The sequence below is a fragment of the Cariama cristata genome, unplaced genomic scaffold (assembly GCF_000690535.1).
Source record: "Cariama cristata isolate BGI_N322 unplaced genomic scaffold, ASM69053v1 scaffold11447, whole genome shotgun sequence".
Lineage (NCBI taxonomy): Eukaryota > Metazoa > Chordata > Aves > Cariamiformes > Cariamidae > Cariama > Cariama cristata.
In genome coordinates this window covers 22,192-45,975 of record NW_009627105.1, presented here as the reverse complement: position 1 = coordinate 45,975, position 23,784 = coordinate 22,192, and the positions used below count along the sequence as shown (strand labels likewise).

Below are 23,784 nucleotides of genomic sequence, written 5' to 3'. Positions count from 1 at the left end.
TAGGGAAAAAATCTATTCTGGCAGCTGTGGGGGAGGTTAGTAGATGGATTGATTTTATTTCTCTGGTAAGTGAGGGGCAGCCCCAAAGAACTGCCTGGAAAGCCCGCACGAGGGAAGGCTTTGTTAGCATCATGGAGGGATTCGCGGTGTTAGAGGACATCAGAGCGACAGGCGTGCGGGGCAGCGCTGCAACAAAGACCATCTCATCCTTCCCAGAGGGCCCCATCCAGTTTGTCCCCTCCATGGGATGAGCGGTCAGCTGGGACCTTGCAAGCTCCTGCCAGGCAGGGTGGGCAGCGAGAGCCGCCCTGCGCAGGACGACGTATGGAGTGATCATTTCCATTACAGGACAGAGGTTCCCTTGTACTGCCCTAGAAGTCACTATTAATGGTGACAAATAAGCAGTCAGGATTCGGACACACTGGGACTGAGATTGCACAGACAACCTTAAAGTGCCCTGATTATCCACCTGCCTTGTGATACAACCTTGGATTTCACGGACTGAGCTGAGCCCTGACTTGCCTCGTGCTGAGTCTCCTCACTCACAGCCAAATGCACAGAGAGCGAGAGGTAGAGCCAAGGATGCCAAAACACATACTCGGAAGGTCTGTGCTTCCCTGGTGCGGATTTAATGGCACCTTTCGGCCCAGCCCTTGGAAGCCCATACGGCAGGACCAGGCTGGCCCAGGCACTCACCTTGGTGCACATCTGTCTCCACATCTGCAGGGGCTGGACATGGTTTTTCTCTCCAGCAGGAAAAGCTCTCATGACCAGGAGGTGCCTCTGCCATCTTGGCTGGAAGGACGCAGGCCCATAGGGACGAGGTGAACCCCGGCCTTTTCTAGCAAATGTTTTGTCAGGACAAGGGACAACTGGTACAAGGGAACTACGAGCCATCAAGATGAGGACCTATGATCTAAGTGGTTATGAAAAGTACAGGGAAAGTTTGCATCGTGGTTCGTCTTGGTTCTTTCCTGTGTATTTTATTATACAAGCTGGCAGAGAACTTGTTCAGAAGCAAAAAAACACTATCTGGGAAATGTTCTTCCCCCTCTTTCAGTTTTTTTGGTGTGGGATGACAGAAATGTCAGTTAGATGAATCCTGACTCCTCCGAAAAGGTGTGCAGATGGTAACAGAAACTCCAGGACTCAACAGGGTCCTCCCCGTCCGCAGCCACTGAATACTTGCACAAGACAACAGCAATGGCACAAAAGCCCCCACTCTCTCTGCATCTAATGCACTGTGACTTTGGTGAAGTAGACACTTATTTCCTTGCCTAAATCCCTGATCAGCTTTCTCTGATCTCTTTTCCATGGTAGAAGGTCCATAAGAGTGAGAGGGATGGGTTGTACATCTTGTTTTAAAGCAACCATTGCCTTTTATATTTCATGCTATGCATATTAAAATATATGATATTTGATATTCAAAAGCTGATTCGAATGCCTTACCACAAGGATTTCGCAAAGTGCTCTGGCAGATTTTCTCGGTTTCCTTTTCTCTCTTCTTCACCGCTCTTTTTCACTTTCATGTGCATGTGCTCTCTACTGCCAAGCTCTCAGTCAGTCAGCTGGTTGGTTGGGTTGGCTTTTTTGATGGAGAAGAATCAGACCAAGAAAAGGCATCTTTAAATTAAATACTTTGAGATTTACACTTAGTGATATTCAGGGGCTACTCAGGGTTTCAGTGGCCAGGAGGTATTTGAACCATGTTTGCTAGTGTACTATCTCTTGTAATCAGGCATTGTTTTATTTGACGTAATGAAAGCACATTCTCTGCTACCCCTAATAAAATGGCATTTATCTGTATCCAGAGGCTGTAGAGCACATACTGTTGCAATTAAGTTTGCAGTAAACTGTTCGCTAAATCAGCAAACTGCCAAGAAGGGGCTTCCAAGCTAGAGAATTTACACAAGTCTTACCCTCTGTTTATTTACTCTTGAACATAAGCCCACCTTGGCTTTCAAAAGCCAGGGAGCAGGTGGAGAAAGAGGTCTGCCGGGCACTGTCCCACCTCCACCAGGCTGATGGTGCTGGTGGGGCAGCGCACACTCAACCTGTGCACGAGGCTCAAGGGCTGGAGGGGGGACTTGTGTGCCTCTGCTTGGGGCCCCAGGGTTGTGAGCCGTTAAGGAGCCAACATGCAAGTGAAACGGAAGTTATTAGGTGTGCTGTCCCCAAAATAGTATCGATATAGATATGTGCATATATGAGTGCATATATATATTTTTATGCATATATATTATTTACATGCACATATATATTTATATATATACACACATGTAAATATATATACAAGTATGTATGTACATCTTTATATAAATGTATACGCTTTTATATTTGTCAATATACTATGTACAAACACACGTATGTATAGATGCATTTATTATCTATGCATATATGTATACGATCAAAAGCAAGCCCAGAAGCCTAGCATAGGGGCTACCCAAGGTTTCACAGTGCCAGCCTCCTTCACCATAGAGAAGTGAGTCATTGACATGTTGCTACAGAAAATAACAAATCATGCTGCTTCTCACCTTCGCACACGGGATAAACCCCAAATTGGATGGGGACCTTGATTTTTGAAACACCATTTTCTTCCCATTTATTTTAATGTCTTGGAAAACAAACCAACAGCACTTTGCTGCCGGTCTTTCCCGATCCCCATCTGAAGGCAAGACAACCCTACGAAAACAGGACAACATAGGCAGGTGAGGAGTGGCACTAGCCATGGGTCAGCTCAGGGTCCCTAGTACCCAATGACTGCCATATAGCAGGAGGTCAAATCCATAGTTTGTCTTAGATTCACTTATTGAACATTTTCTACTTTGTTCAGGTTAAATCCAAAGGGCTTTAGCCCAACCCAGGGGAGGGTAGGTGGTGGTACCATGTGAAGGTGGTTCTTGGTCCTTCTGAGACGGATGGGATCCAGCCTCTGCCCCAGGCATCCAACAGGTGATGGTGCAGGGAATGGTGCCTGGATGAGGACCCCGTTTTTACTTCCATCTGGGCTTACCGTGCCCATCTTTCCACAGAGGCTGCTCTGAGGGAAACTCTGGGTTGTGTAAAGAAGCAAGTTCAGGAAGGGCTTGGTGGAGGACTAGTGGGCAAAAATTACACCTATCTCAATAAAGATGGCCTTTTTGTTTGTTTTGCTGGGTACCATCCCAGCACAGGCCATTGTGCTACTGAAATTCGCTCTTACTGAAGCCCTTGCTGGGATAAGCCAGTAACTGGGGAATGTTCCAAACTCCCAAAGATGTACTGATTAAAAACTCACTTGGATGGCACTAAGTCCAACAGCCTTCCCTCTCCCTTCCCCAGCTTTCTGTTTTTACTGTCACACTGAAACAGTGATCATTGTTTTAGATGGTTGTAATCATAACCGCAGGCAACATGAAACTTTACCCAAAATGACTTCTACTCTCCATGAGGATTTGCTCAAGGTTTGGTTTGTAGGTAGTGGTCTGGCTTCATTTCTACCTAAAATATACTTTGTACATTATTTCCAGTTTGGGCATAAGGTCTGAGAGGAGCAATACTCTGCAAATTTAACAGGACTAAAAATTAATTTTCATTCTTACACTTGTCATTTATAGCACTTTTACCTCTGGCCACTGAAAGACAACAACAAAAATCACCTGCCAGAAGAACAGCTCGGTGTAGTATGCATAAATATATAAACCAGCCAGCTGTGTGCTTGGGCCTCTGCTTTGGCCCCACTTCCCTCCGTAGTGAAACGAAAAGCAAGAGTGGTCCCTTCAGGTCACATCCATCACATCAGCCCTTTATAATTATGAGGACTTGATCACCATTTGACTGGTGAGACATTGCCAGATACTGGCAGCATAAAGACGTAGTGATATTGCACCGTAAATTCCCATCATGTTTCACTGCTCCAAGCTGAGCTGCAGGTCACAAAGATTACTGGGTGCAACAGTGCAGCAGTTTGTATTTACTACCTGGTTATAACACACTACGGACCACGGTCTGAGCTTATTTACATGGGTATCAGCCCAAAGCAGCCTCTTGGTGCCACTGGATTTACACAAGATTTACATCCCTGTAACCAAGAGTAGAATTTGGCCCTAAATTATGATGTAGTTAAAGAACCCATGTTTCTGAGTTGTGGAGAATTGTTTACACCCACATGAAATGGGTTGTAAAATGCCATTGCGCCAATTTGTTAGAGTGTTAGACCCTATTTGCTCAGGTGTAAATAACTACCCAGTGGGTGGCATAACATTTGCATCCTGTAACTTAAAGCGTTGCTCTCTACTGCAAATCAGTCAGGCTTCAGGCTCCAGTATCCTCCTGGGAGCAGAATGGATGCTCCTGGCTTGGAGAAAGTGATGCAATAGCAGATTTCTAACGAGCGGGAGGTCATGGGGCGTGACAGACATGGAATAAAATTGGAATATCTTATATATACCCAACCGGTTATTTTTTGCAGCTGAAGTCTCGTGTCCTGATGACTCCCTTAGCAATCTCTCCACCGAGGAGCACACCGGAGCCGGATATTAGTTCAATCCCGCAGGATGCAGCTACGATACCCAACTCAGCCACCCCACAGGCTCTCACAGGTACCCAGCCTCAAGCGCTCCTTGGCGAAGGGGTGAGCAGGAACCATGGGCTGAGAGCCAGATGCTGTCCTTTCCAGAACAGGCAGAGCTCGTGAAAACAGGGTGTTGGCAGATTAGACTGGCGACCAGTGGCAAAGAACAGGGATGCCCTGCAATACTATATTTTGACTGTCATGTGTCAAGTTTAGTGGAGATGTCAGATCCGTTCCTCTTGTAATGCGGACATCAACATCCCATGAACACTACCATTTTATACCCGACACTCACGCCATCAAATGTGTTGCAATGACCTGACTAAACCCCGGTGTGAACATGAAGCATCTGCTAGAGCTGTGGGGAGAAGAAGGACGCAGGAGCCATGATCTGACCGCAGGCAGGGTTACCAGCACATAAACCCCAATGCCTTATCACAGCAGCAGACCTGGTCATTTCTGACTGTAGTCAGGGAAACAGCCTTATTCTTTTGTTGCTTATGTTACAAGAAGTAATACAGGTCAATGCTTTTAAACTGATGTAAATGAGAAGAAAATCAACAAGACAGTTGATATACCCTGAGATTTCAGCAGAGAAATGGATTAGATAAAATTAGAATCTAAACACAACACATAAATCCCATTATTTCTTAGCTGGGATGCACAGAAGAGAAGTTTTCCATCTGCTCTGGTAGCAGAACAATACTAAACATAGCGACAATGATGACAGTAATATATTTTATTCTCATTTATCCCTTCACACGCAAAGACTGCAAAGCGCTTGGCAAGCATCAGCTGAGCAGTGCTTCATAGCGCTGCCCTCAGAGGTGTGCCTGGTGCCGCTTTCGGAGGGGGACAGGGAGGCACAGTCCCCCAACCCCATCAGATCACTGGGGTGGCCACAGAGGTAGTGACTCTGTGGGTCATTTTGGGCTCTGCGGATGCAGCACCCCACACCTCTGTCTGCCCGGCCCCGTGCCGCTGGTACCTCTTCCCCCAGCACCTCCCCAGCGGTGCGAGTAGGCTCCCACCAGAGCAGGGTTTGCAGGAGGTGGAGGCAGGCTCAAAGCCAACCTCCCTATCTGCACTGAAAGGACCATAGGGGCCCCCGCTCCCCAGCGAGGGACCCAACACACTGCCTGCAAGCTGCACAGTCCCTCCCGCAGCCGAGCCCTGGACAAAACCGGTGGCTTGCCACAGCAGAAGCCACATCCTGCAGATTTGATGAGGTTTGGCACGGTGGCACACCAGGAAAGCTGCACCCCGACAGTCCCCTGAAATTCCTGCATGCTGCTGTTGTCTTTCGGTGCGTTATCCCTTTGTTTGTTTGGCACTTGGAAGGTGTAAAGTGCTATGTAATGGTAAGTATGATTGCTATTATCCTCCTATTTACCCAGGATATACTGCTTGAGCCCCTTCTGCTGTTCGGTGAGGGATGGGGTACCAGAGTACGCTGTGACAGTGGCACTAGATTTTCATTACAGTGATACAAACTGTAAATTATTTCCAACTTTACACAGCTGTCATCATGTCCTCGACTCCGCTTAATGTTTTTTTGTCACATATCTGATTTCTGTCAGAGGATAATGTTATATTGTCTGAGAGATGACAGCTCAAACACACTCAGCTAGCTATTATAATACGTCTCACTTTAGCCTGACTTTAGGCTGTGTCTTAGTTGCCCTTAGTTACCACAGCATTATCTCTGCTTCCTCCAAGATGCCGTTAGCCTCAGCCAAGCTTAAAATAAGTTCATGCTAGTGAGAGGAGAACACTGATTTTTTGCCTATTGCCAGCAAGCCTGATGGCATGTAGAAAAACTGCTTTTGCAGGCAACAGCATATGAGAGCAGGCGTGCAGGGCTTGGCTGCAGAGAGGCTGGGACATCCCTCGCAGACTCCCTGTGTGGCACAGTTGTGTGGCTGTGGTCCCAAATGGGGATTTAGCACCGCACGTGAGGTACGGTTTCCCTCGAGGCAACGCAGTTTGCAGAGTGCTGGGTTGGATGTGGAGGGTCAGGAAGCTCTCAAAGACCAAAGTGTCTGCTGTCGCACCGTGCAGCTCAGCACAGCATAACCCTCCAGAAATTACAGCTGCAGTCAAAGAATGTATAGAGAAAAAAAAAAGGAACCCCAAACACACCTCAGGCTGGAGTTTATCCATTGCAGTAAGGTCAATCCTGATAGTGACTGACCTGCACTCCCTGGGCGTTTGTTCTGGTCACCAGCTGCATGGACAAGGTAGCATGTGGACCCCAGGCACAGACAGGAGATTCTTTGGTTGCGCGTAACTTATCCTCACCTGTTTCACTGAGCAAAGCCTAAACTCAGCTCACTTCACTTAGGCGATGGCTGACCAGTGCAAGGAAGCCTGGCCGTGCCATCGCAAATGGCAGCAATTCACTGATGAATGGAAAACCTTGTGAGATAAACGGGACTGTGTAAAACTAGCATTTGCTAGGATGCTCTCAGGGCCATTTTGTAATAACGGTGTTGGGATTTTGTGTCTACAGTCTGCATTTATGTCAACAAACAAGCGAACCTGGGGCCATACCTTGACAGAAGGAAAGTGCAGCAGCTCCCAGAGCACTTCGGACCGGAGAGACCGTCCACAGCCCTGCAGCAAGCTGTTCAGGCCTGCATCGACTGCGCGCTCCAGCAAAAGGTCGTCTTCTCGCTCATCAAGCAGGGCTACGGAGGCGAGATGGTGTCAGGTAAGGCATTTCTGTAAGGAGTTTGTGGCCAGTTGGGAAATGCCTGAAATCTGTCCACATCAGCGGGCTAGCAACCAGCTTTGAACATCACTTACACCTTTGTAAAATGAGCTGTTGCAGGAATTGTCTTGGTGTCAGATGAAAGTATATTGTTAAAGAGTATTGCAGCGGTGATTCAGGGGAGGAATCCTGCGCTTACCGCTCTTTGAAATAGTGCTGAGGCCAGGTCTGTGAGCTGGGTTTGTCACGCAGCCGTAGAAGGATGAGCAACATTGTGAGCCCATTTCATCCCACATGTTGCCTCCACATGTTGCTCTAAATGAAAACTTGCGCAGAATTCAGCTGCTGGTGTGTCCTCTGCCTGCAGTTCATCAGCCAAATCTGCTCTCAGCTGTAGGAACTGCAAAAGTCCCGTGGCAGTTCCCCAAACAGCAGGACTATACATCGGAGAGAATCAGAGATCAGAGAGAACTTCCCAGGAGCTCCTCATCTTCCTGCAGTGATGCTTCTCACTGTGTCCTGATGAGTCTCCCATGTCCCATGCTGAATCCCCTGGCCTGGCTCTCAGACTGAACATGAACTTTTCTTTTAATAACAGCAAGACTTTTGTGTCACAACATTATTTTAGCACATAGGGATGCAGTGGGAATGAAACAATGAAGGGCATATGGGAACGAAGCTTTCCAATGAACTGCCGCAGATGAGTCAGGCACGAACACGGAGCCAAGGACCACAAGTCCAGTCAGTTTTGCAGGGATCACAGCAGCTCAGTTGTCCCATTGGGACCCTCCCGCGTGGGAGCCCCGACCCTGGCCCTCTGTGCAGCATATCAGTCCTGCTTCCTCCCTCTCCTCTAGTTCTTTCTAGTCACAGGTGTGCCTTCCCTAAGGGACATCAGAAATACCCTAAGAATGATCCAGATCTGTTCACAGAAACACAAGACTGAAGCAATGTAGTGCAAAGCTGCTTTTCTACCTGGTTCTGTGCTGCGTACATGATTTTCATGACAAGCAGGAGAGTCACTTTGTGTACCAAGCCTGCCAAACCCCTTGGTCTCAGTTCCTCTGAGCTGGCTTGGTTTCCAATACCTGAGCTAAAAGCATCTGGTCAACATTCCTCCCAACTTCATGCCTCTTCTAATCATCAAGGAGGGATGAACGACCTCCTAGTCATGGTGTGGCTGTGAGATTGCAGCTCACTTCCAGCCCAGCAGCAGCACAGACAAAATTTTGTCATGGGTCCTGGTGGGTCTGTTGTGACCCCTCCACATCTCTCATGGCTGACACCTATGCCCTTTTTGATTCCTGACTAAATATATCCCCTGACAGCTTTGTCCAGAAATTTTAGTTACTCTGCTCTCACCCTTGAGTGCAATCCTAGATGTATTTCTAGAGAGCAGTCCTCATCCTGCTAGGGTGAAATACACAGTTTCTTTCAGGTCCTCTCTGCATTGTGAGGAAGATTGCTGGATTGGTGAAAGAAGTGCAAGTGTCTTCCCACAGCCCCCATGTAGCAGAGATGGTGATGGCTGCAGTGCCACAGGGAAGCTCTCTCTTCCCTGAACATCACTGCATCCTGCCTGTGCACCTCTGCACTTGCGAATTCACCCTTCTCGAGCCTGGATGACCAGAATGGTGCCCATCAGTCCAGCTCCGGTTTCACCAGGACTTTATGTAGTGGAATGGATGCTCCTTTGTCTCTCCTGGAAATGCTTTGTTTAATACCTCCTTAAAATATGTCTGCCTCTTTCATCACTAGGTCACCTTGGTGACTCATGGGCATCTGGTGAGCCTGTCCCATCATTTCTCCTCCCATCAGGTCATGTTGAACCTCCTCAAAGAATTACAGATTGCCATGTACTTTCTAGTATTTTTTTCCCCACAATTTTACTGTTGCAGTGCTCAAGATCAGTCAATCCTTTCTGTGCAAACTTCCCAGTCTTCTTCTCCATTGATAATGCCTGCCAGCTTACAGCATCAACAAAATCTTTTTGTGCCAGCATGGACCACTGCTGGTTCCTCTCCAGTGCTATGGATCTCCTGCCAGCAGAGCCTGTTTTCATCTCCTGACCCACCTTTCATATGCAGTTATTGCCAGTTTAACAAAAGATTTCTCGTACTTTACTGAATTCCAGATAGACCACAACTGCCAACCTTCCCTTGCCTATAAATGCAATTAAATCAGTAAATAAAGCTCCCTGATGAAGCTGGTAGCCCTCTCTTCAGTACAGCCCTGGTACCTTTTACTCATTCACAGCCATGTCTCTAATTCTTGTCTCCCCATTTTCTTTTAAAACCTTGAGTATTGCTAAAGTCAGGCTAATAACCACCATTGGCACATCACTTTCTTTCCGCTTCCTTAGACCAGGGTATCATAATTGCCTCCTTCCAGTCATACAACTGTTTTCCATTGGATGCATATATTAGAAATCCTTGCACTGCTGGCCCTGCTGGTTGGCACCTTTCAGTGCTCCAAGGGGAAGGTGATTTGGGTCACACAAACTCAGGTCCTTAAGCTCCTCCAGTTTGTTTTGTACTTCACGTGGGGTAATTATGTGAAATATTTTAAGACATACAAATACTTGTGTGAAATTTTTTCCTCTGCTTTCATTCTTCCTCCTGCCATGCATCTCCAGGTATTGAATTGCTCCTGCTTGCTTTCCAGTTTCAGCTACCTTTGAGGGAAAGCAGCATCTCCTGAGCCTGCTGGTAGTGAACAGCATCGGGTATGTCCTGCGCTTCCTGAAGAAGCTCTGTCGCAGCCTCTTGTGTGACAATCTCTTCAGCAACCAGCCTTTCCAGCAGTACAACGCCGTGTCGGAAAGCCCAGAGGTGTACGAAAACAGACGGCTGGAGGCAGGTAGGCTGCTTGATCAGCTTTGACGCTCAAGATTTAATAGGGCTGAAGAAATGACTGTCTTTTTTTGGTCCTGTACTGTATATGCTCGAAAACTGCAGGTCTCTGTGGGACCTTTCCAGAGGGATGCCATGGCCTGATTTGCAGTATTTTTCCCAGTGGCTATAGAGGAGGCTTTTGGATAAGAACCACTGTTTTGAGGAGCCCCAGCAATGATAGGGATAATTTTTTTATTATTTTATATCTCTTTCTTTCTTTTACCTCTTTCCTCCTCAAGCATACCCAGCCCTGGGGCAGAAACCTCAAAGGGATTAAGTTCCTTGAGCTCAGGCAGGTGGGAAGGCTGCTTGTTTTAAGGGTCACCTGCCAAGCAGCGAGGTCTGCCTTCACTCGAGGGGACCCCTTACTGGGCAAGGGGAGAGACCCACTCACAGCAACACAGTGTTGGGTCAGTGTTGTTAGCATAAATTTAAAGTAATGGTATTAGCGGTTGCGTACTCAGCCTGGATCCCGATCTGTGTAAACTGAAATGAGAGTTGTGAGAGCTAAGGGGTTTGCTTTGTTACTTGCGGGAGCATTTCTCCGAGCTTAAAATGCCTGTGGGCACCAGCATGGTCTTTCCCTTAGTGCTGGACTGTGTGGGGTGAAGCCTGGAGGGGCTGTGGCGTGGGGCAGACGCATCCAAGGATGATGGTGGTCCAGAGAGGCACCTGCCCCGAGCAACACTAGGCTCCCAGGTGGATGGCATGCCTGGGCTTCCTTCTCGCCCACACCCCAGCGTGCTGGGATGGGATGCTGGCCCCCCCTTGGAGCTGGGACATGCCTGCAGCCCCCATCTGCAATCAGTGGCCGAAAGTTGCCCTGGGGCCCTACTACGGACATCACAAAGGTTAGTTTAGAGAAGAAGAAAGATGCCAAGTTATGGTCCTGAACCTCTACTTCACCTGCAGGCTTCCTCCTGAGTTAAATTATTTTTCCTTCTCTTTTATTAACACCACTGTGGGTGTTTGGGGAGCACACTGTCTCTCAGGCATTCTGTTTAACGGCAGATACATGCTGGCAGCTGAAAGAAAGGTGGTTTAGTGTCCACAATTATGATCCATGAACTGCTTGTTTGCCAGGAAGATCCTAAGTGTGTGCTTCACACACCAAAGCTGGGAGTGGGCTGTGCACCCAGTGCAGAAATTACCTTTTTGTGCAAAGGAATCCAGCTGCCACTCTTACAGATAGGGGAGGAAAGGCAGGAACCAGACTGAAAACCAATATTCTTTTTCCTCTGGACTAGGACATTTGCAGCAACCTGAATGTTTCTGATAGGTCAAGGGATTTCTGTAGCACTGAGTGAGTACAGCCCAGGAGGCCTGGCATTTGCATGTACATTTGCATTTACTTTTGCATGGCAAGGCTGTATGTGATGGAAGGCAACTCCAGAATTGGAGCTTTTACAGTGGCTGTTACACTCTGAGCATCTCCCTTCCTACATAATTTCAATGCAGGTGTCCCTGACACCATTCCCACTGGCTCTGCTAAAATAAATAGCATTTTAAAAAAAAAACAAACTAGATAAAATAAAAACTAACAAAATAGCATTTTGCCCCAAACCAGGCAGAGGATGTGGATGTAGGGAAGGCTTCTGTTCCCTGACTCTCCCACTGCTGGAGGGGGGGCGGGGGGGAGCAATTAATAGCCCCCCTGGAGGCAGCATGGGCTGGTCAGCCTGGGCTAGTCAGGGCTAGTGCTGGCCTGGGCTCTCCTCCTTTCTGCCTGGGAGTGGGATGGAGGAAGAGGCAGTGGCTTTTGGGGCTTTTATATCTCCGTCGCCAGCAGCACTGTGGTACAGCGGAGAACGCAAGCTGTGAAATAGCTGAGGGCAGTGATCATACAGGGGGTTAAAACTCTCCCATCCTGTTCCAACTTGCTCACCCTGGGGTCTGATAGCCACTGGCTTGCTAGGTGGAGAGCTGTAGTGTGGTTCAGCATGACCTGCAGAGATTTGGGTGCTTCCCTGTTGAAGTGGGGATGCAGGAGAGATGATGCAGGTCCCGCAGTGATGGAGGCGGTGATGAGCAGTGCCATTTCCAGAGCAGCTGGGTGCTCAGGTGGATTTCTGAGCTGGCAGCCCCAAAAGGGGACTCTCCTTCCACCAAAGATTAACAGAAGTACAGTGAGACAGGATTTGAGGACACTTTCAGCACTCTGCTGACCACCATGTACTAAATTTGGTGAACCCAGGTTGCTCTGCCAAAGCAGATGGGCCTGGAGATGGCTGGGTGGGAGCTCAGCAGTTTTACCAGCTAACCCACAATCTGCATCGCTGTGGACCCCAGGATGCAGGCTGGACATATATAATATTCCTGTTCATCATGTCAGGCTGTATTCAACAGCTCTGTAGGCATCAGTGGAATAACACCAGTTTTACACACCGGGGCTTGAGCCACGGAGTCTGTGATTAATGCTGCATTGCCTAAATCTCCTTCCACCTCCCTGGGAGCCAGCATTTCTCTGCAGCAAGGTCAGCACAAGGGGGTTCTCTGCTACACAGAACAGAGACGGGGTTTCCCTGCAGTGTCGATAATGAGGACAGCTGGAGCTCTGCTCGCAGGCGGGTCTGCGAGGGTGCCTGTTAGGCTAGAGCTCTGATGGAAGGAGCAGGGCTGTAATAAAGCACCACAGGAAGCCATGCAAAGCAGCCACATTTTTCATTGTTTCTGTTCGCTAGCTTGTAATTGAGATGTTCTTTCTTTCAAAGTCATGTGCTTTGCAACCAGTGTGTACCAATGAATTTGATACATGTATTGACTTCGGTGCAGTTACTCTTGATTTACACCGGCAGAAGTGCGAGGAGAAGCCGGCATCCTGTCCAGTCACGTTAATCCACTTACGCCATACAGGAGTCACCTTTTAACTTTTCCCCAAAGCACATGTCCCTAAGCCATTATTCACCTGTGCCCACAGCAAGCTGCCAGATGCTAACAGCCGCGTACAGGCCAGGTGGGATTTGTCGATATGTGCATATATCACTTACAACATGTCTAAGGAGTACGCATTCACCGGGCTGTAGCCAGCACCAGCCCCTGCAATGAGCCTTGCTGGCTGTGCATCACTCTCCCTGCACTCTGCCTGCCCTGCCTCTTGCACCAACACCCAAAGATCCCACACGGGGCGGGGAGGGTCCGTCTCCGGCCCTCTCCCAACATCAGTGGCTTCACTGTCTTGTCTTGGCATAACGGGACATACCCCATGGCTCTTTCTCAGCTGTGGGGGGAATTTCTGGCTCACAAGAGCAATTTGTGGGGAGCAGGACTTCGTCTGGGAAGTGCCCAGCTTCAGGTCTGCATTATAGCAAATCCTGAGATGTGACCTGTCCCCACAGCACCTGGGTTCAAAGCAACTCTGGACCAGCACCCCAGAATTTTCCATGAGTGTGGTAGTGCAGTTTGAACCAAAATGATGGCAAGATCTGGATGACCTCTCCAGAAAATGCTATGAAGTGTGCCAGGGGCTACATGGCTGGGAAGCCAACAGAGATCCTGTGAAGTCCCTCCATTCACACCCTCTGCGTTCAGCTTTTGGTAGTCCTCGCATGCTGAGCTAATGGAGGCTTGGATGTAAGCATGGGAAAGGGACCTTTCTGGAACACCTACGTACTGTTGACATGCATCTATGCACTCTTAGACTGTTATTTTTCAGCGGAAAGCATGTTTGCTATAAAAATTCTTGCCAGTCTGATGGTGGGCACAGAAATTGAAGTAGTTTCTCTTCTGTGGGAAGCATCAAACTTGATAAGCATCTTCTTCATTCTCTTTTCAGTCAATCCTTTCCTTGCTCTTTCTGTCCTGAACCTTGGGTTTTGGTTATTTTGTGCTGTTAGACAATTGCTGTGCTCCACACAGAGTAGGGCTGCATGTCGCTGCATGAAATCTTTCTTTGTGCGAGGACTCCTGTGGTCACCCTGTATCCTTGTCCTCACCGCGGGGAAGAATAAGGTCCCCAGCCTTGCTCCTCTCCCCATGGCCAAGTCAAATTCGTGTGCGTGGATACCATATGGTGTCCCCTACCATTGTCCACAGGAGAACAGAACCTCTTCTCGTGCCAGTGGTTGGAGGGGAGGGCCCCATATGGAGCAGAAGCACAGCAGGAGGTAGGGGTACCCTATGCTACATCAGTGCCTCTATATATAGGAAGGTGGGCTCTTCCTATCTACAGACACTTGAAAAGCTGGTGTGAGAAGTGTGATAGCAATGCACTGTAAGAGTGGGACTAGTAGGCAACACACTAGGCTGGGAGCTGGGTTTTGTCAGAGACTTTCCCATTGATCGTGTCGCAAGTCACTCTTCCCTGCTGCACCTTTATTTGAGCATCTGTCCAAGGAGGGCAATAATTCTTGCCACCATGTGCAAAGCTCTTCTAAAACAGCTAGGGAAAAAAAGAATAACATGATAGAAACCCACATATTATTACCATCAATATTTTCTGTTCCAAGCACCAAATAAACAGCAGCATAGAAATTTCAAGCCCTGAGAGGGCAAGAAAAATGTTATCTTTCCCCTTTCTAGTAGCATGGCTTGTTTAATCTTGTCTTGTTGCATGCTATGAGGAACAGTGCTCCTGGCTTCTCAGCACACTCAGAATAAATGGCTTTTATGGCTATCAATAGCTTCGGCTCTCTTCAGCATTTAATTACCTGCAAAGGCCATTTATTGCCTCATATATTCCTCTACCATGAACATCATCCTTTAAACAATAAATAAAATATTAAGGTCACTTTTAAAGAGAGAGCAGAGGAACTGCACAAGCCATCCAACCACAGCAAAGTCTAATATAAAAAGTTTGTCTGGTCTTTGGGGCATGTGAATTGATGGCAGAGCAGAGAAAGAGTGGGATGGCTGCAGGCATTTCTTCCTTCCATACGTGCGTGGGTCTGTGTACCCATCAGTAGGCTGGGTGCCAAGGATGTCTCCAGACCCAACCCCACCGGCCCCAGGGCAGGGCATCCCACCGAGGACTCCCGCACCGAGGTCCGCCCTGCAGCTGGAGCACCATCCCCAGGACTGACTTCCTGAAATGAGGTGTCCGGCGGGGTAATTCGGTGGCAGAGCAGAAAGAGAAGCAATGCAGCTGGAGCTGCATGTTGTCATTCAGAAACCTGGGGAGGGACAGGAAGAATTTAGGATGGTACAAGAGGTAGGAAGTAAAGCAGGAGGGTGAAAGAAAAGAGACAGTCAGGCAATGCTCCTGTGGAGGGGTTTCATGAGGGTGGTGGCAGAGGCTTTAGCATCCAGGACATTTAAACCTAGACCAGAAGAAACTAATGAAATGTACACTAAGGGGCAAATCCTGACAGGAAGAAAAATAAGAGATGGATGGGAGAGATGAAATTCACCTGTGATATAATTTGCCTGAACTCTATAGAATTGACAGAATTGGATAAATTGACTGTTCTGACCTTTAAGCTATGTGACTGCTGTTTGCCAACCCCTAAATGAAGAAAGAGTCCCTTTCTGTTCCTTTAAGTTTATGAAATTGGATCTCCTTGTGGTTGCTAAGAAATGAAGCTATAAGCAGACATCCCTGCAGCAGCCAGCCCAAGGGAAATCCTCCTTCCCACCTTCTGCCGGGCTGTTTTACCTCCACGGTCTTGAGAAGGGTGAAAGAAAATCCATCCCTTTTGGAAAGCTACCCCCCAGGAGGGGGTAGGCACTCTGTTCCCAGCAAGGGATGAGGAGAACCCCAAAGGTCCTTCTGTCCTTGAGGCCAAGATGCACTCAGAGGCATGGTAGAGGCACCAGCAGTGCTGGAGATTGCCTGGGCTGCAGCCATGAAAGTTAGAAGAGGAAGCTAAGCTATGAAATGGAGTTTAAAGAAGGGAAAAAAAGATGCTTCATTTTTCCATATCAAAGGGTATGCATAAGTGGGAAGTGGGTGAAAAGATGGGTGTAAATGCATGAAGCATGATGGATGAGATCGTATCCACTACAGAAAAAAATACCTCTGGGTACAAGCATTTAATTCATGTTTTACATGCACAGTCACGTGGAGGAAGCATGGACACTCTTTTAGAGCCCCGGTCAGGTAAATCATGCAACTGAAAGTCTGTTTTAACTTCAGCTTTAGCTTTGTTTTAGCCAGTTAAGACTTTTCCATAGAGCTATATGATTCCTTTAGGAGATGTCTGAAGTTAGGAGTCTGGGCTTTGATTTTAAGTAGCTTAAATTAAAGTTGAAACAGGAATTTCCATTCCTAAACTTTTAAAATATTGATACAAATACCTGCGATCCAATATACCCATATTTCAAGCAGTCAGATCACTAGACCACAGGACAGAACTGATGATAGAAAACCTAGCCCCCATCCAAGCACCATGTGCATTAGCCCACCAGATTTTTCAAAGATGTGAGGGGGGAAAAAGGTGATCCTCAGGATTCTTGTGCCAGTTGAAGCCATGTTAGACAACATCACTTGGGAGCCGCATGTGATGTGTTGGTGTAGGGTCTCATAGCCCACGAAAGCTGTGGGCAATTAGATGTGTAGCTCCTTGCTGCTGGGTTGCTGTCGCAGCCGGGGCAATAGAAAGACTGGCTGTGGCAACGGAGTGGGCTATGAGAGTTAGCAAAGCCAGCGCTTCCTTAGTAAAAGACAAAACGAGAAATGTTTTGGAAGAGAGATGAACACTTGCTCATGTTTTGTGAATCTGGACGAGAGGGCTCTTGCTTCGGGGACTGGCTGGTATGCGGTGCCGATGGCAGGGCCTGGGCTCGCACCTCCGTGGGAGGAAGCAAAGCCAGCTGAAAAAGGGGAAAAGGGAGTCTTGTCTTTAAGCTATTTCCATTTGATAGGTTTCAAAGCAGATTCAGAATTTTTTTCAGAGAGTGTTACTGATTTTTGCTTGGATGTTCTTCGGTTTTTCAGGTCAGTTTTTCTCCTCCCCATGTTGCTCTTTTTTTTAGCCTTTGAGATTAAAAGATTAAAAACCTTTTCCTCCTTTATTTGTCTTTATCTACCTTCTATCCTTTTCCAGTTCACTACAAAATAAATGGAAACCTACACACAATGGCATTTCCAGTTCCATGGAAATAAAATGTTCTTTTTTTTCTTGAAAAGTCTTGGCCCCTGTTTAATCAACAGTGCTCCCCAGCTCCTTAGGATTTATTTGTGTGCAGTAACTACACAAAGTACATGAAAGTGCCTTTTGGAAAGTAGTAACACAGAGCATCTGCCTGAAGAACATTCATCTGTTGGCAAAATGAGTGCAGAGCAGAGATTAAAGCAATTAAGAGGGTAAGGGAAGCAAACGGTTGGTGGTGACGTGCCATTTGGTATTTGCGCTGGGACGGTGCTGGTCGTGGGCAGCGGTGAGAAGGGTGAAGGTGCAAGGCGAGGGGTGGCACCACCGGCAGCCGGGCCAGAGAAATACAGCCTCCCCTTTCACTGAAAATAAGCTGGAAATGGGAGTTTGAGGAATCAGGTACTTCATGGTGGGTTTCTTCATGGAAGAGGTAAGGCTACAAAAGTGATTTAAATAAAAAGGCGGCAGTGGCTTGCTAGACTTCAGCAGAGAAGTTAAAGTTAAGGAAAATGTAGTGAGGCTGGGGGTGAGTCCTGGGATGGGGTCCTGGGGCAAGCCCAGCTTCCCAGCGGCACGGCACAGTGCAGCACACCGGTGTGAAGGGAAACTGGGGGATCATGGGGAGAGGGAGGGATAAAAAGTCCAAAGAAAGGGGAATTGGTGAGTTCCTAGCTGCTGGGACTGAGATTGGCCAGGGATGTCAGAAGCAGTAACAGAGAAGGCAGGAAAAGAAAGGATTTGTGAAGGGGAACTAAGGCTTTAGGGCCCAGCTATGTTGTTTTTATACGGCAGAAGAAACTCCAGAAGAAATATGAGAAAATCCAGCTGAGCTGCAGCACTGGGCAGGGAGAAATGAAGCAAAGACTTTATACCTATGGATAAACACATGCACAGGCTCATGCTTTATATGTGCTCTACCTCATTTCTGGATGAGATTATTAGTTATTAATGGGCAAACACAGCTTATTTCGCAATTACTGCACTTTGCTCTAGACATCTCACTTCTTGTGTCTCAAATTATTTGTTTTTCAAACAAAAAATTGCCATTAAATATTTTAAGCCAGTGCTAAGCAATGTAATTCAAGGAGATTCATCATGGTGGTAGGAGAACAGAAAGGCGTTAAGTGGTTCAGCTGCAGAGAATCCCAGTATGTAACACCTTGAAATTTTCAAACAACGCGGTCATTTTCATCTCATCTGTTCTATGTATTTTTGTGACTTCTATCAATGCTGATTTACAAGCATACGAAGTACATTATAAACTACCTGGATAGGAAAGTCCCTCTAGGTACTGCTAGAAACTGGAGACAGAAAAGATCGATCGCAGTCCCTCCCGTTTCCCTCTGCCAATGCAGAACTGTTGCTGTGCTAAGACACAAAACTATACAACCCCGATAAATCTCCTTTTCATGATGTACGCTTTGGTGTAACGTAAAGGCAAGGGAGAAGGGAGGAGAATGGAGGAGCAGGTCTGAAATCAGAAGGAAAAGACCAAAGGAAGACTTTTTCTAAAGGCCGGATCCCTATGTCATTGAAATTCCTTTGCCTTCACTGGTGGGTAAATAGTGCCTAAACAATTTGCCTACGCTATAAGACAGGACTAAAATCTCTCCATTGCAACACAAAGCATTTACTCAATCATCCCCAAGCACTTAAAAAAAAAATCCTCAATAGGTTATTTATACACATGAGCACCTTTTATTATTAAATCTAATATATTTGTCAGCAGCTAGCTCTACCTTTTTACGCAGTTTGGACAATAAAACCATGTTGATCTGTTCCCAGCTGGTTTCATTCCCTGGTTCTACTGCATTAAACACAATGTGGCTGTTGTCTGGGCTGCAAACACTCAAGGGAAATCATTTAAATAATGAAAAAAAATTGCCTATGCTGAAGTCCTTGTAATTAGGACAACACTGGATTTTGGAAAATTCTCTAAAAAATTTAGATTCTTGATGTTAACTAACTGGCAGCTTCTCCTTGGGGAATTCGGCATTTCAGTTACTGCAAAATATTTTTTAGCAGCTAGGACACAGCAAAATGATACATGGTGCAGTAAAGCCTCAGACTAAACCCTGGAGAATTCACTGCAGGTTTTATCTCCACAGTGTGACCATGGTTTCAGTGTTCATAACACCTACATTCACAAGTGGATGAGGCTTATTTACATTTTCCTGTTCTGACACTAGTACTCCCCCCTTTTCCTCCCCTGTGGATGCAATCGTGTGTTCCTATATCCAATGCAAAAGTTATCTCGTAGACTGAAAAACGCAGGCATGACAGTGGATGCCCTGGGCTGCCTGCTCGCTTGCTGCCTCTTTGCAGCAGCCTCAGGGAGGCTGTGGCTCCTCGGGGACGCATCTCGGCTCCACTGCCAAGAACCAGATGTTGTTCTCTGTAACGTTTTCCTTGTCCAGTCAAACCGTGACAGCCACAGGCTGGTGTGGAAAAGGTCTGGTCTTTGCCCAGCCATGCGGGATCCAGATGCATGCACCAAAGAGTGATGTTGACATGGTGTGGAAACGCCCGCTAACGGATGACATCATATTTTCATTGTGTTGCATGTCTGGATGGGCGATGGAGCTAAAAGGAATGGGCTGGTGCTGTAATCCCAGAGTAAATCACAGCAGGCAGAGCTGGAAGGTCTTAATCCATCAATGGAAGCTCTTATCTTTAAACAGATGCATGCAGGCTCAAGCTACAAGGAAGATAAGGTCCATGGTCCGTTTCTGACGGGACAGAAATGTGTGAGGCTGTTTGGCAGATGCAGAAAAAGTTATTTTTTAATGTTTTAAGAGCTGATGTTAAAACAGAAGATAACAGTTCAGAACCAAGGCATATCTTTCACACTTTTAAATACTGTTTAGATCTCTCTGCACTCTCCCGCTCCAGCTTACACAAGATTGAACTGATGGCTAAACTCACCTGGCGTATTTCCTTCTGCATTTCTGCATTTGCTTTGTGTGTTTCCCCAGTTTTATTTTCCCTTCCATGAAGGCTGAGATGCAGGATGTCTAACTTCCCCAGCTCCTTAAAACTCTGCCCTCCTGCTCCCCCACACTGCCTCCCAGATAGGGCAAACGCCATCCTTGTGCTGGCAGCTGGAGCCAAGCTCAGGAACTATAAAATACAGACGAAGATAAAACCCTACAAGGAGTCTCTCGATAGGATTTTGACACTGTGTCTGGCTACTCTCAAAATGACTGGGAGATGAGAGAAGGCTGGCCCCGGCTCAGGGAGAGGCGAGGTCCGAGGAAGCTATGATATCATTCCGCGTAAAATATGGAGTTCACATCTGGTCAACCCATTATAGAAAATATATGGTAGCACTTAAAAAGGTACAGGGAAGGGTCAGAGGGCAAAGCCCATCACTAAACAATATGAGGAACAGGAGATGACACAAAAAAGGAAGAGTCGGGGCAGAGAAAAGAAAGAAAGAAAGACAGAAACCTAGATTGACTGTGAGGAAAAGAAGTTAATGGCGAATTTAATTAGAGCAAATACAAATGATCGAGCATTGCAAGTGGTGGACTAAAAGGTTACGAAATGACACAAAAATATTGGCCTAGAAGGAAGGGCAGTTGTCCCAGGAAGCTACCGGTGTGTAAGACAGGACCTCTCTGGTTTGGGGATCAGTGTCCGGCATGCTCAGAGGTGGGGGTGCAGGTTTCCATCAGTGCCCCATGCAACCTTCACCCAGATGCAGCCACCCCATGGCTGTGCAGGGCAGGGCCTCTTAACTGGGAATGGGGACCCTGGTCCCAGTTCACTGCCCTGACCTCGGGCTCTCCAGTCCAAGCGGCAATCGAAGGACGAACGCAGAGAAAGGCACGGAAAGTCAGGAAAGGGAAAGCCAGATGAGTGAAAGTGGGAGAGGGATGGAAGGGGAACGGCCTGGGGAAGGAACAGTTATGCAGGTCAGTGGTGCGGGAAGAGGGAAAATAGAAAAGGGAGACAGGAAAATAGCTGGCAAAATGGGAAAAGGGTGATGCTGCTGGTGGGGGAAAGCAGCATTAGAGCAATGCTGAGATGGTGGGAATGTGATGGAAGAAGCAGTAAGAAGAGATGATGGGGAAGAACAGAGGGAGGAGCAGGTTGGGGATATAAGGGAAAGGAGCCTGAGAGAGGTAAAGGGAGAGAGGGACTGACGTGATGCGGGAGCAGTAGCAGGTGAGGAAAGTTGCGTAAGACTTGTTTGGCCTGAGAGGAGAGGAGAGAAGTTAGATTAGAGAGTGTCTCTGGAGTGCAGAAAGAGCTTTTACCTATAGGAGAGATTTTTGCAAATTAAGTTTGTTTGGGGTTTTTTTAAGATGAAGAAGAAAAAGTGAGATTAGATCCACTCAGAAAAACATCAACTAAGGATCATCTTTCCTGGGTATACGCTCTTCTTCATTTCCTGCTTGACTTGAAATTGGTTTTCATTTGCTTTCCTAATGCACAATGGGAGGCATAATTTTTTTTTTTTGTCTTTCTGGAGTGTCTCTATTCCCAGGTGCTACCAAAGGTGCACTGGATGTGTTCTGCATTCACACATGTGATATACAACCATGTGGCACACTGTAGTGGCATACAGATACTGCCAAGGCAAAGGCCTTAACACGTTACAGAGGTGAGAGACAAAACAAGTATTTGTCTTCATCCTAATGGAGAACTGCGGTCCAGAGATGACAGTTAACCTGACCAAAGTCACTCCAGAGGTCTGCAGCAGAGCTGGGATGTGAGCTGCAGGTTCTCGTGCTGTTTTAACTCTCAACTGACCCATCTTCAGCAATTTGGCTAGGAACCATATAGGTGGCTAATTTAAAGAAACTCAGCTAAAGAAATGTGCATTTTTAAATTGGGAAAGCAGTTGGGTTTTTTCTCTCCTCCTTTGCTACATTTTAAGGTGTGCTGGAGGTAACAGCCTTGGGCTTTTCAATCCAGTTGCCTGTGGACCATTCATGGAAAGGAAAACTATGCCAAAATGGCTTGAGCATCTCAGGGTGGTGAACAGTTGTAACGGAGACTACTGTGCTCCAAGCAAAGGCTCAAAGAAGCTTTCTCATAAATCCTGCTTTAAAATATTGTGTACTAATTCCTCACTAGTGCGTGCCCTTCTGCTGACTACCTAGAAAATAAAATACAGAAGTGCTAAGCCACAGATTTATGAAACTGTTGCATTTTAAACCTCAATAGGGAGTTTTGTTTTCTTCTATTGTCTTAGAAAACATGTTTTTCCCTAATTGGCCAAAGTGGGATTAGTAGCTCTGAAAGTCGTACATTTTGCAATGCATTCTGGGAGCTTACAAAATGCAGGTATTTTTATACACATCATTGCTGGAGCCCCCAACTCATGCAGCTTCTCTGTGGTACAAACTAACAAGGAGCTGGAGAAATATGAACATAAAGAGCTTCCACAGTCTTCTGTAGTTTTTGGACAGTGGAGCCTGTCCCTCCCGCTGCCTCCTGTGTCACTCTAAGGGGCCCCAGACCCCTCAGGTGAGCCCTTGCCATGGTCCTCCCCAACCTTCTATGGCTGTTTCTTGGAGTGAAGAAGACATCAGGTATAGGATCAGAGGACAATTCAGGTGGGAAGGGACCCCAGGAGGTCTCTGGTCCAACCCCTTGCCCAAAGCAGGGTCAGCTATGGGGTCCAGACCACGTTGTTCAGGGCTTTGTCCAGTTGGGTCTGGGAAACCTCCAGTGCCAGAGCCTGCACAGTCTCTCTGGGCAACCTCTGCCACTGCCTCGCTGTCCTCACATAGAAAAGGTTTCTCCTTAAATCCCATCTGAAGTTTTAATTTCAATTTTTGCCTGTTGTGTCTTGTTCTCCTGCTGTGCACCACCGTGAACAGCCTGGCTCCATCTTTTTGGTGACCTCCTCATGGGTCCTGTGGGGCTGCTGTTAAGTTCCTACCCCCAAACTGCCTTTCCCCCAGGCTCAACAAGCCCCGTTCCCCAAGCCTCTCCTGGCAGGGCAAGTGCTCCAGGCCCCAGGCATCTTGATAGCCCTCTGCTCAACTCATTCATTTGTCCATGTCTATCTGGTATCAGAGAGACAAAGCCTGGATGCCAGGTTAGACCCCTGCGTTACCCAACTTTTTACTGGCCTCCATACAACCCATTGACCGCCACCCACTAAGCCTGACCATCCAACCAGTTTCTCACTCAGCCCAACTGTAATGCTGTAACTTGGATACAAGAATATTGTGGGAGACAATGTTGAAAACCTTGCTAATGTCAAGGCAAGTGACATCCACTGATCTCCTTTTGCCCACAAATCCAGTTGATTTATGACAGAAGGCAATCAGGTTGGTCAGGTGGGACTGATACTTGGTGAACCCATACAGACTGTCCCTGGTCACCTTCACCTCCTTCTCTGCTGCTGGGATGGGGGTCATGAAATGCAGATGTCTTCTTCTGCCCTGAAGTGTCACTGGGGACTGTGTCACCCCTCAGGGGCATAATGGATTTCTCTGTGCCCTGAAAGTCCCCCAGGCCTGGCTGCCTCTTCCCTCCCACATGTGGGTCTCTCCTGGGGGTGGGCAGGCTCTTACAGGGCATGGGCTCATGGAGACATGACGGCTCAAGATGCATCAGCTCGTGCAGTTTTACAAA

The 23,784-nt window shown here is 47.3% G+C and overlaps 1 protein-coding gene across 1 annotated transcript in view; it reads left to right on the top strand.

Moving 5' to 3' along the window:
* SCML4 (sex comb on midleg-like 4 (Drosophila)) overlaps window positions 1-23,784 on the top strand; it is a 45,359-nt gene that overhangs the window by 3,263 nt on the left and 18,312 nt on the right. The window contains exons 2-4 of the mRNA XM_009704319.1: window positions 4,451-4,580; window positions 7,065-7,265; window positions 9,930-10,124. Of these exons, the coding sequence (XP_009702621.1) occupies window positions 4,451-4,580; window positions 7,065-7,265; window positions 9,930-10,124 (526 nt within the window). The remainder of the gene's footprint in view (window positions 1-4,450; window positions 4,581-7,064; window positions 7,266-9,929; window positions 10,125-23,784) is intronic.